Source organism: Gymnoscopelus microlampas (assembly GCF_963454915.1).
Source record: "Gymnoscopelus microlampas genome assembly, chromosome: 15".
NCBI classification, from domain to species: Eukaryota; Metazoa; Chordata; class Actinopteri; order Myctophiformes; family Myctophidae; genus Gymnoscopelus; species Gymnoscopelus microlampas.
Genome location: NC_139952.1, coordinates 35832603 through 35846563, shown reverse-complemented (window position 1 = coordinate 35846563; position 13961 = coordinate 35832603). Strand labels below are relative to the sequence as shown.

Here is a 13961-nt window from a genome sequence, read left to right as displayed (position 1 = left end):
TTGTCCACTTTGCCACTGCAGCATTTGATTTGATTTGATTAGACGTTATACAGGAGAAAAACACATGTTACATCATGTTCATCATAGAAACGTCAAGGATACAGACACAGAAAAGTCTTGCGACTTATTTTCATTGTGGTCCTTGGTCTGAGACAAACAACACTGCAACAAAATACATACAGGTAGACAGTACAATAATACATAAAACAATCAATTGCTACACTACCTACAGCAGCATAAATACATATAATCACATTGCTAACATAAGTGACCCTACTATTCGGCAATGTTTTCTAATAGCCATGCTTTGACCCTTGTCTTAAAAAGGAGATGGCTGCTGGTGCTCTTTATGGTCAGGGGTAGCGAGTTCCAGTTAACTGCTCCTCCAAATCTAAATGAGTGTTTTCCCATTTCAGTGGTGAACGTGGGCATGGTCAGGTCTGCTATGCTGGCTCTGGTTAGGTGGGAATGGGCTTCGCTACGCTTCTGAAAAAGATGACATAGGTACACAGGGGCGCTATTTATGTAGATGTTATGCACCAGGTTCAGCTGTAGTTGAACTGACCTGGCTGCCAGAGGGAGCCAACCCAACTGCTGGAAATGATGATTTCCAACATGGTCCCTTGCAGACAGCCCCAAGACAAGCCTGACCAACCTAGTTTGAGATACCTGCAACTTCTCTTTTAGGGCTTTGGTTAGGCCACCGTACCATGAGCCAATGGCATAGTCGAAACAACATAAAACCAGTGAGTTTGCTAATAACCTAATATGCTTAATAGCGTTAAACAAACTGCCTCAGCAGCACTGACTGATAATATTGTGTACTATTGAGACAGTGGTTTTCAAAGTAGGGGCCAATTGGAAAGGAAAATATTTGGGGAAGTAATTATAATAATAACCCATCAAGACTTGAGGCTGAAAAACCTATGTTGCTATAATCAGTGGTTCTCAACCTGTTTCATGTCAAGGACCCCCAAAAATGTATTTGGCTGCCGACCACCATCTCAAAATATTTTGTTCCAGGGACCCCCAGGAAGCAAAGATTATAGTAAAAAATGTTTGCTTTAAAAAATACATATTCAAAGATCAAAAATGCAGATCTACAAGATCATAGTACGGCACTCTGCTCGAGCTTGTATATCTGCTATTTTTGAATAGCTAAAGTATAAAATAATGCTTTTTAGCTAAAAGAAGAAGCTTTCCCGGTTTTAATGGGTTGAAGAAATGTGACATTAATTATTTTTATTTCAATTCAAATTCAATTAATATGATGTTGTACTAGTTTAACCACTTTAAACCTGGCATCCCTATTTTGGACATTTAATTATTGTCAACATTTTTCAAAACTTTTCAAACATTTTAATGAGCAAAAATCTATACGCTCAAGGTTTCTTTTAAAAGCCATTTTGCAATAGGGACTCTAAGGCTATTTGGGGGTCCTTGGCATGGAAACCCATCTGTTTCCCATGCTACTGCTCTACCTCCTGAGCCACTGTCGCCATGTGTCGAGAGAGCTGTTAAAACAGATCTCCCTGGCCTGGACCGCTGCCGTAGCGGTCCAGGCACCTCGGCTCATCAGTGTAGCCTGACAGCGTGTCGCGGGTTCGAGTCCCGATCCCGACAGCCTTTGCTGTCCTATCAATAAAGGCACAAAAGCCCCCCCCCCCCCCCCAAAAAAAAAAAAAAAGATCTCCCTGTGGCTCAATAAAGTCTGGTCTAATCTAACATGCCCACCTGACCTCATCGGAAATTCAGTCCAGCTCCACTTCAGCTTCAGACTTTATTTCCCCAAAAGGGAAATTAGGTTTGTGGCAGGGGCATAAATAAACCCCAATACATCCTCATAATAAAGGTGATACGCGGAAAAGTCCATGACACCTTTGCTTTATGGGAGTTGGAGTTGTCAGACGTTCAGTGTCTTCAAGGCAATAGCGTATTAGGGAAGCAGGCATAGAACTGCAAAGTCGTCACTTCAGACGCCCGGGCTGGCCTGAGCAAATCCTTCCGAGGGTTCTCCTTTTATTAAATCAAGCACAAATAACACCACTTTCACCCATTCTCGCGCTCTTTTGTCAACTCAGCTGTTATCTGTTGCTTTTTATTACTTCCACTCTGCAGACACGTCCAGCCGGAAGAGAGCCATGAATGCTCTAGCTCCCCTTTCTGCAGAAATCACTTGTAAACAAGAAATGATGGAACCTTGCCTGGTGTAATGATGAGAGCCAAAACAAAACAACACAAAAAAGCAATAGCTGTTGTGATGGTGACTCAAACCCCAAAAAGCTCAACACACGAGGCAAACAATGCCACGTTAGAACCCCTGTATTTTGATAGATAGATACCTTTATTGATCCCGTGGGGGGATTTTAGACACCCAGAGGCAGCACAGCATTTAAGAGGTACAAGTATAGAGTAAGGAAAGTACTGTCGTATACAGCAATACAAGGCAGGAAAAACACGAAGCACCGTCAGTACAGAACAACAGTATGCAATAGTATATACCTGTACAACTGTCCTGCACTATGCAGAAAAACAACAACACAAGGTTACAGTGTCTCACTGTATCCCTCCCCAAAATGGCAAGGCAAGTTTATTTGTAATAGCACATTACAAAAACAAAGCAATTCAAAGTGCTTTACATAAAACATTAAGCATTAGGACATCAAGAGACACAGAGCAAAATAAACACATTATAAATGGACAATTGAATATAATAAATATAAAAGGAAGAACAAATAAAACAGAAAAATAAAAGAGTAAAATTACTTTCTTCTGACAGTGCAGAAGAACAATTAAAATATCTTTAGCGATACGCTTCAAGTGACTTGTGTTTATGGCACTGCCATTGCAGCAGACTTAAATGTCAATGTGGTTATAAAACATACTTTCAACACTACTAGGAAACATTTAGTGGCAGACTACACACTGTCACATTAACAGACTATTTTTTTGTTATAACTTTTTATTTGGATTTTATAAGAGACAGAAAAAGGATACAGGTATTGTTCAAGTCAAAAATCAAATAAGTTGTTGCATTAATTGCAAATGAAAGACAAAACCAATGGAATTCTATGGCCGATTGCCCAGATCCGACCGCTATGCCCATACAGTATATGGTCATGTGCCTACATGGGACCGGCCGACTTCAAACTCGACGTGTGCAGCAGAAAGATCTCGAGGGAGTGCGTGCCCGCTGTCGAGTAGTTCGGATATCCGGTTGTCCAGAATCGCCAGAAAAGGCTCTAACTGCCAGTTAAGACCTGTTTGATTATTTAATAGCCTCTCTCGGGTCATCTGCAACGTGCGTGGCGAATTTGAAGTCGGTCGGTGGAACGGTTCTCGAGATACGTGGATTAAAGATGTACATTCGTACGTACAGAGATTCCTTGCATTTATTGTAAGATTTGACTCCAAATCTGGGCAAGGTTTGCAAGATCTGACCCCCGTTGACTTCCATTACATATATTTAAAAAAAACACCAAACAAATGAGAAAATACTGTAAATGCGTGCACACTAGCAGTGTCAGTGTGCACAAAAAGATCGGTCCGGCGGTTTGCAAGATAAGCTCCAGACAAACACACACACACACACACACACACGCGCGCGCACACGCACGTACACACACACACACACACACACACACACACACACACACACACACACACACACACACACACACACACACACACACACACACACACACACACACACACACACACACACACACACACACACAAGAGCGATGTAATAATGTACTGTACCTTGCACCAGGCGGCACTGGCTAACCACAATGCTTGACTAATGACTTGCTCCATGTCTATGAATGGACGATTACGTTCTGGCTCAGAAGCTCTCAGATTTGTAGTTTTTTGTCAAAAGGGGGCCCATTAACTTTCTGGGCATTAAAAAGGGGGCATACCAAAATCTGGGCATTGCAAAGCAAAAGTTTTTCTTTTCTTTTATCCACAAAAAACATGGGCTTCTGTGTCACAGCATGCATCTACCGGCGTGATGTGATCTATCAGATCACATCACGTATCATCCCCCTTCCAAAATCCCATCCTTCCTGATCTGATAGATATAAAACATGAAGCTGCTGGACTTGTTTGTGTGCCAGTGTGTGGAGCAAATTTAGAACAAACCATTTTTTTCCCACTCTGTGGCTTTGCCAGATGCATTCCATACAACCAATTTTGACATCTCTACTAACGGCGTGATCAATAATGTTGCTCTCGCTCTGTCTCCCTCTCTCTCATCCAATCAGAGGCCCTCCCAAGCACAAGCCCCCACCCCCGGTGAAGCCAGGCAGCTGCACGGAGATGGTGAGTGGCTGTCACGCCTGTGAATCAATGCTTATTGTCATAACGATCATGGTCAACACACACACACAGTCCATTTGGAAAGCCATAATGTGGGCTAATGGCTATCGACTGGACGTCTGAATGTGCTTGCATGTGTCATAATAATTAGTTTTGCTTGCAAAGAGGTCCATTAGTGGGCACCTTTCATTCTTGTCCTCCCGCGGCCGCAGTTGTCTTTTTTCTCTTCTCAAACTCTCAAAGTCTTGCAAATGTCTGTGAATTGACAATGAAAGGGATTCTATGCTAGTTCTGTTCTGTATTGGCTTGGCCTTCTAAGATCTATCGCTAGCTCTCAGAGGGCAACGCCTGTGCTCATAGAAACCGGGGTTACAGTACATAACCAACATTTCATGCTGTTATGTTCAGCCTTAAAGGGATAGTTCACCCAAAAAAATACTTATTTTCTATCAATTACACACAAAGCCTTGACTTCGTGGAGATTTTTTTGTTTTGTCGCATTCCTAAGCCAATCATTTGATGACCAGTGGAGTCTCCGGTAGTAGCCTCAATGGAGACTCCTAAAGTCTCCTACCAGAGACTCCACTGGTCATCAAATTATTGGCTTAGGAATGCGACAAAAAAAAATTGTCTGGTCCCTATCAACGATAGATTTTTTTCCAAGGGGCGGTTACAAAAAGATCCAAACAGACTCTATTGGTTAGACCTAAACCAATCAGAGCAGTGCTTCCTTGTACGAACCAATCAGAGCAGTGCTTCCTTGTACGTCATTGCTCCAAATAAGGTGAAAAGCCCGCCCACATTTGGATACAGGGCCCCGATTGGTCCCTCACAACTTCGGAGGGAGAGAAATGAAATCTCTATTGAGGGGGGCCAGACCTAATCTGCCGAGGGCTAAAGTGCGATGCAATTTTGCAAAGGCAGATTCGTCTGGAACCAGGCTAGTGTTTGTGTGTAGCTGAACAAGCTTTAACGTTGTGTTTGTGTGTAGCTGAACAAGCTTTAACGTTGTGTTTGTGTGTAGCTGAACAAGCCAACAGAGCCTCCCATGAACACAGAGACTGCCCCACTCAGTGCAGGAGAAGTGTACTATGAACCCACTGGAGGAGAGCCCATCACGGTACACACACACACACGCACGCACGCACGCACGCACGCACGCACGCACGCACACACAGTTACTTAAACATACCCACACACTTTCCCTCATCACACGCTCGCTCGCTCACTAAGCAAACACATTCTCTCTCTCTCTCTCTCTCTCTCTCTCTCTCTCTCTCTCTCTCTCTCTCTCTCTCTCTCTCTCTCTCTCTCTCTCTCTCTCTCTCACACACACACACATGCGCGCGCTTACACGCAGAGCACACTCAATAAAAAACTGATATTAAAAAAGCAATATTATGTGTTTGATGTTTGGCCGTCACGCTCTCATTAATTTGAATGTGAAATGACACAAAGGTGATGAGGTTAAAATATAGACTGTCAGGCTTAATGTGTGCTTATTCTCAGCCAAATTAGATGAACCGTTAAGTCAGCTGTGGGGTTTCTCCCTTCCTCAGCGTGTCAAATTATGTGGACAGAATGAGATCGTGTTTAATGAAGGGGTCATTTTCTTTAATGCAGTCACAAAACTTTCCACTGACCTCTAAAAGTTGTCACTCATAAATTCCACCAAACTCTACAGTATCACCATCAGTGTTATATTTAAAATGTCATATTTTACCAAGCGCCATTGTTTCATTGTTCACAATTGAGCCTTCTTGTTTTGTTATAGTTTTTCTCATAGTGAGGGCTAAATGTATGGACTGTACAGTATGTGAACTGTTCTATACTGACCGGCTGGTCCGGCTTCCCCACTTCACTCCAGGGGTGTCGATTAGAACACAGGACGCTGACAACTTCTCTCCTTTAAGGGTTTTTACTGAAGACTTGAATGAGCACAGTGCAGTACAAAGTTTGGGTGCAATAATACAGAAATAAAACCATTATAATTAGAGCAGCCAATATCATATAAATCTGACAAATGCATTGTGCTTGCATACTGTACAATACATCATGAATTACAGTAGACTGTAAGCTACATACCACAATGAAATTAAATATATCACCCTGACAATGCTTGACAATAAGCGGCATGCATACAACATGTATTATAATTCACATATAACTTATCAGAATGAACTATGAACTACAGGCCTAATGCTCATTGTTCAATTGCACACGTGATGTCATACTACAACACAATCGGTAGAACATAAACAATATATTGCTCAGTCACTAAAAACTGATGCACATATAATGAAACAAGGCAAATAAAGAAACACTTGTGTATCGCCACCATCAGACTACCGTTAATCAAACATGACCGACTGACACAAGCATAATGTTTACAAAACAGGACATCAAAGGGCACATTCAACACACAAATAAACGGCATATAAAATAGGAAAAACACAGGACATTTTTCATGAATGCACACAAAAGCTATGGATAAACTTGAGCATGACTTCTTAATTTAAACTGCAAGGTACTTCTGACTGATGCAAGAGGAGAAAAGGGGAGAAGTCTCGTTCACTAATTACCCAGCCGCAGGTGCATGCACGCACCCGATGCCCCGTGCACACACTTAACGAGCACACCTGACCTCGCTAGCAGTCAGCCTTTTTATACACAAATTCTCCCCAATTTAGTTGTTGCCTATTCCCCCCATATGTGAACAGTCCCTGTCACTGCCAACCCTTACAGTCTTGGGGAGCGTACAACTACAGTATAGTACGAGTCTTTTGAGCCTTGCTGTATGTAATAGTTTTGGATTTTTCATTTTAGTTTAGTTTTAGTTTGTTTAGAAGTTTCTTTTTTTTCTAATTCAGTTAGTTTTAATTAGTTTCTAGAGCTGATTTGCTAGTTTTTATTAGTTTTTATTTTTGAAAAAGCTAATTGGTTTTAGTTTTTTTATAGTTTTGTTTATTTGTCAGGTGCAGGATTGAAAGGTGCCATACGATGGTGCCGACAGCTGGTGTAAAACTGGTACAGCGAAATAAATAGATTAAGATTTCATATCATCCCAAAAAGCTTATAAATAAGCTTATAAAAAACTACGGGCATTTTGTGTGTTTTAATTAGTTATCGTTTTTTAATTCTTCTGTTTTTTATTTATTCTAGTTAACGGGGGGAACATTTTTTTTTTAGTTTTCTTTATTTTGTTTATTTTTTGTTAACTATAATAACCTTGGTATATATGGGCTTTCCAAGCCTCTCTGGGCCTCCAGACCAATTCTCAACCCTGCCCGACTCTTTGCACTGCATTGTATCTCTACAAAGACTGAACTTAACTCTGAAGTATAGATTGTTGCGTTGTGTGAATGAGATATACAGCTGTTTCAGAGCTTTAGCTTAGATCTTAATGACCTCCCCTCCCCTCCTCTCCTCTCCTCTCCTCTCTTCTCTTCTCTTCTCTTCTCTTCTCTTCTCTTCTCTTCTCTTCTCTTCTCTTCTCTTCTCTTCTCTTCTCTTCTCTTCTCTTCTCTTCTCTTCTCTTCTCTTCTCTTCTCTTCTCTTCTCTTCTCTTCTCTTCTCTTCTCTTCTCCTCTCCTCTAAACGTACAGAACCTGGATGATGACGGCAACCACCCAGGAAGCGGGGCTCTGAACGGTGGTGCCCCAGCGCTCTTGGAGGACAATGTCAAAGAACACAAAGCCCTTGCCGCCGACGGCCTCCTCGAAAAGGACCTGGAGGCGGCCAACCATGACACGCCGTCCGCCAACATTGCACGCGGGGAGAGCTTTGTGTCGGCTGCTATGTACGTGTAAGCCATGTCAGCTGGAGAACAACATACAGTACAAGACGTATGCAGGCGAGTTCCACATCATCTACAGTGAATTGACAGGAGAAGCAGAACACGCTCCAGATCAACCAATTGTAATTTACAAGGATCATCTTCTTTTATTGACTTGGGAACCTCGAAACTTTGACCTTTTAAATTTGAATGTCGTTTTCTTTACCCGATGCTTGTTACGATTATGGAGGAAACGTTTCCTTAAGTTATTTGTCCATCACTTACCCTGAAAATGGCTATAGCTTTGTTGGCATTTCTCTCCTGAAACATGTGGGGGAATGATTGAGCCCGTGCTCCCGTTGATTTATGTGGGTTGTATACTCGCTGAGACGCTAAATATTTCACCATCGACAAACACGTCGCCAACACCGTTGTCAGTGTACTCAATAAGATCCCCCACTTACAGTACATCTTTTTATGTCAGTCCAGGCCCACTCGACTGCCTGCTGAGCTCCAAAGCAGGCAGAGCTACAGTAGCTCACAGGAGCAAACAATAGAGCTACGATACTTGCAAGCTTTTTCTATTGTGAAAACACCCACTCACCACATCATTCACCACACATATACCCACAATTACACTTCTGTCAGGAATCACTCACGTCATTAACCATTTATTGCAAATGGGGATGGCAGTAAATTTGGGACTTGACGGTATTTTTTCTTCTCTTGGGAATACTCCCGGCTGCAGCTATACAGGATAACAACGTGAAGTGCTGTACACAGCACAGGATAAAACATGCAGGTTTGCGCTGCATTATCTCCCATGAGGATTAATTTACAACTGAAACCCATTCAGGGTTTCGTATAGGGCAGAACTAAAGCAGGTGGAGGCTGGGGTGGAGGATGTTATAACTTTATACACGTGAGCACAGAAAGTGAAAGCGAGCGTCAAGTCATCTTAATTTTGGCTACCAATCAGTGCACTGAGAGAGTAATGGAATTGATGGGCTAGCTGTCAGCTGACACAGATCTACAGATCTAGCTTATTTATTAGAAATAGACTGAACTGCTGCTACATGTATGAGGAACCAGAACAAAATAATTGTACTCGTATGTACTTGTACACAAGTTTTGTGCAAGATTGTGTGACCCTGTATATTTTAGAAGGGAACATTAGGGGTTGTTTTTAAGCAAGGCACAATGAAAAGGAAAATTCCTGCTAGGAATTTCATTTTAATTTCAAATTCATGCTGTAGTCCTTAAGATTTGTTTGATTGACCATGTGAGGGTATCCTTGCAGTCTTGCACAAGTTGGAAAGAATTCTGCCCTCAAATGATTAATCTGAAGTCACAGCCATAGAGTTGCATTAGGATTCTAATGTGGTCGCAGTACAGGCAAAGCACTGAATGACCCAAATGAATGGATGAAACCCCTGCCGATACTGTAGGCAACCATATCATTTGGACCAATTGCTCAGAGGGGGAGGTTGGGGAACACAAGAAAGACAAACTTGAACGCCTGCACAGCACACATCGCACTGAGAACACTGAATCCTGCATCTCTTTGCTCCTCTGTTTTCCTCTGCATCTTTTTGCTCAAAACGTTCCACTTCTTACTGAGTATACTATGGACTTCAGGTTATGAATGGTATTCATTCTAACAAGCCATTTTGAGGTTAGCTGATGTGCCAATGGGGAAAACTATTAACTATAACGTGCCAAGCATCTCGCAAAGAATATAAGCCTGGAATTCAAAATGTCAATTGTTTCTCCTTTTTGCATAATTTAGACAGTCCAAGGTGTCCAGTTAATCTGATAATATCTGGGAAGTCAGGTGGACATGATGTTGACTTTTGGTATGTAGATAAACTGAATTATTCCCATGAATTTACTACGATACAGCTATTTGCTAGTACTCTGGTGTGATGTTAGCAGAAAGAAGTAGAAATGTACTCCACTAAAATGAGGCAGCAATTGGCATTCCCAGTGAATCAGGCATATTATAGCATATGCAATCTGATATTTTGTGAAATAACCATATAAAAGGCCACAAAATATCACGTTTCATGTGTTTACTTGTAGAGTAATAGACTACCCTGAAACAGGGTAATCAAAACAACCATGGGCCTGGAATGAGCCATTCTAAATTCAGTCCCATTCCAGTTCTTTGGCTAAAACATCAGTCACCCGCTGCGGTCTCACAGCAGGGGCAGTCAAAATACTGTGTTTGAAATCGTTTTCCGAAAAAAGTAAAAACACAGCGGTTGGTTGGGCTTGAATTACATTCAGTGCAGCTGTCAGCTAAATTGGAGTCCAGGAAGTACAAAGCCTCTCGTTCATCTTGGCTCTCCGGGTAGGTTCAATTAATCACTCAAGATGTTTGAAATTATTTCAATAAAAAGTTGGACCTCAGCAATGACTCTGATAGTTGGCCTTCCCCCTATACTTGCCAAGAAAAATAGAAAAACCCCTGGCAATGGTCCAATAAAACGGCATTCAGCCTTTATAATTATGTTGTCATAAAAAAATGGACCTCTTCCCTTTGCAGCCCAAAACAACTGTCAGTGCACTGCACTGCTCATTGCTTTTGAAGCTCAGTAACCTGGCAACACGTTGTAAGTGTTGAGACTGCGATTCATACCTGCAGTTTCAGCTTGCAAGAGGCTGCCTTTTTGGGAAGACTAAACACAGCATCTTGGTTTGCAGACTAGCAGACCCCCCCCTAATAACTAAGCAACCATATCACAAAATCTTGTCCAAAAACAGAGAATGTCTTTTCAGTGTGTCAGTCATAACATTCAGCATATATTGGAAACATACTGCCACTACTGCCATTTTAACAGTCCAGTTAAAATGGTCTTGCTCTCCAATATGTGCTGAACATTTTACTTACAAGGGTAAGTAATATGGAATCATGTATTTTGTAACTTAGCCGAATGTGCACATGCGATAGCTTTGTGCGAAAATGTCACCGATGATGAGCAAGAACTATGCCTAACTGTATGAAATTGGTCTTTACCAGATGTCAAAGATTATGAAATGATCAACAAACACTGTAAATACTGTTGATGATTAATATATTGTTGGTGAAAATGTGTACACATAAAAAAAAAGAAGTGTAGGTGTTTCCAGTGCCTCTGTACAGGGCAAAGGCGATTTGTCAAAATGTCAAATTGCGAGAAAAAAAAATGTATATTACTATTTTACTTTTGACGGGTAAACTGAGGTTGTCACTTAAAAAAACAACACTATTTTATTTGAATATATAAATACAAAATGGTGTGGATTTTATTCCTTGTTCTTATTACTCTGCATGGCATGATCGATGGCTTGTTGAAAACACTTTCCCAAGGCTGTTGTTGGCGGAATCTCCTCTCCATTTTTCACAGCCAAATTTGAATGTCTGAAATGTTTTTCTTCTGTAGCCCATCCCATAGCGTTCCTCTCACTCACTCACTCACTCACCATGAACGTTCCCATCGATGTCGACAGGGCGGTGGAGAGGGAAGTTTGTCATGCAAAGGCTCGGCAGGCTGTCTCATTGTTGTGCGAGGCCGACACGTAGATGTAGCTCGCGTGATATCGCTATCTCTCACCAACACAAGAGTGCAATACACACACGCACACACACACACACACAACACAACGCACATACACACGCATGCACACACATACAGACACACACAGCAGGCATTCCATCTCACTTTCTCGTTGCGCTTCTCGTTGAGTTCTTCGTTTTGCCCAAGAGGTGAGAAGAACAAATCTCGTCGAGGTGATAGACGGTGGCAGTGCTGTTGTTGTTTTTTTTGTTTTTTTCTTTTGTTTTAAGGAAATAACGGAGCACAAAATCACAACCAAAAGCACATATACTTGCCATGTGTAGATAATTTAGTTTTGTAAATAGATGAATATGTGTGATATAGTTCAAAGCAAGGAGGATGTGGTAGACGTGAAGACGAAGCAAGTGATTGGACATAGCATACAAAAGAAAAGGGAAAGAGACAAAGAAAGAACGTTCACTGTCTCATACCTATTTTAGGTACAGCACTCCTCACAGCATTCACTCACTGTCTTCAAGGTCGCAGCATCAATGCAATATTTCAATTTTGTTGTGCTTTTGTTATTTGTGACAATCATGTTTTTAGAATTATCCGTCACTATAGCTTTGGTGGAGGAGCTTTGGCCTCATTTTTGCCTTGTTTTTCTATGGGGGTTTTTGTATGTCTGCTTTCGTGTCCAAATGTGCTTACTTTGAACAAAGGGAATATCTGCATGCTGCATGGACCTATTAGGTTAAAGCTAAGTCCTTGTTTCGCAAGACGAGTCGAGCCTAATTTATACTCCGTAGTACGACGGTGTTGCTTGCCGAAAACGTGTCGCAATGCGAATTAACCACATAAAACCCAGCATCCGTATCGGGGAAAGCTTTCGCTGAAAATAGCAGATCGACAAGGACTTCTCGATCGGCTATTTTCAGCGAAAGCTTTGCCCATAACAAAGGAAAACAGAAAATACACTAGTATAGAGCCCTGAAGGACTCCGCTCAACCATATGGGGTTTAAGTGGTTAAGCTTCAGGGCAGTGGTACACGCGTACCGCTATCTTGACTCGCTAACACATGCAGTGTCAGACAATCACACATAGGACTAGGCCTACTATGTATTTGAAACCGCTATACCACAGATGAAGAAACGCTCTCGAAAAGGGGAGAGTGAATTGTGATTACAACTGGTTTTGTTTTGTTTTGTTTTGCATTTCATTCTGCAAAAGAATATTTTTTCTTATCTTGTACAATTCACTTTCTGGGTTTATTCAGTCAAATACTGCAGCATACGGTACATGCACAATGTTTTTATGCATTTTTGCCAATAGTCACCATTAAAATTCAGCAAAACAAAGACAATTATTGGGAACCATATGCCCCAATGACTCAGCAAACCGTTAATAGAGCTGCATTTCTGCTATCTGCCTCAGAGCAACCTTTGGTCACACGCAGCCGCAGAGCCAAAACTATATAGGGCGCATTTAAAAGAGTTGTTCCTCTGAGGGCAGTGAGGAATGATTAGGTTTAAACGGGTCTGGGTTTAAGCATTTCAGTCCTAGCCCCCTGGAACTGAAGTTGTTGTTCAGAATGGCAACTATCTGTTTACCGCGGCTGTCCGTTTATTTTTAGTGCGGCGCCATTAGCTTACTGAAGATTAAATAAGGAAGTGGCGAGGGAGATATTGTGGGCCCTTGGTGATTTCAGCTGTATTAACTTTTTATATCAACAAGGCTCTGGTTCTAGCACTTCCATCAGAGAGGCTTCAGGGTTGCGGTTTCTGCCAGGCGCTTTGCTTCATCTCCGTGCTCCCTGTGTTATTACGTTTGATGCCAAACGTACAAGCTGTGAATGATGCGATACATACTTAGTGTGCTGAATCACTTGCAACCCCCGTTCGGTCGTTTTCTCTCCCCACACTGTTCCTTTCTTCCCCTCATATGCTGTATCGGTTCTCCCCATTTATTAACCCCCCCACCCCCGCACTTTCATTCATCGTCATCACAGCTTTTCATCATGGAGCCAGACGTGCCTTCTTTACGTTATTTTTAGCCTTTCATTTCTCACACCTCTTCTTTTTGTCTGAACAGTGTGATGAGAGGAGAAAAAGTAAAAAAAAACTTGATGCAAGTAGAGCAGGTGGGGATGTAGGGGGTCACCTTTGATGTTGGCGATGCTGAAAAACACTGGAGATGTAATCATTTTTGTGCGTTTTATCTTGATTCTTTTATGTTGTTTATCACAGACGTATATTCATTTTGTATTTGCTTTTTGGGAAAATTGTTACTGTACATGTTTTACAAATCATTGTCTTGTCAAATAAAA

General features: G+C 41.7%; 1 protein-coding gene across 1 annotated transcript in view; it reads left to right on the top strand.

Moving 5' to 3' along the window:
- Positions 1-13961, top strand: part of pvrl2l (PVR cell adhesion molecule related 2 like) — a gene marked incomplete at its 3' end in the record, with an annotated part of 373936 nt that extends 359975 nt beyond the window's left edge. The window contains exons 8-10 of the mRNA XM_084081055.1: positions 4266-4323; positions 5345-5440; positions 7926-13961. Of these exons, the coding sequence (XP_083937181.1) occupies positions 4266-4323; positions 5345-5440; positions 7926-8129 (358 nt within the window). The remainder of the gene's footprint in view (positions 1-4265; positions 4324-5344; positions 5441-7925) is intronic.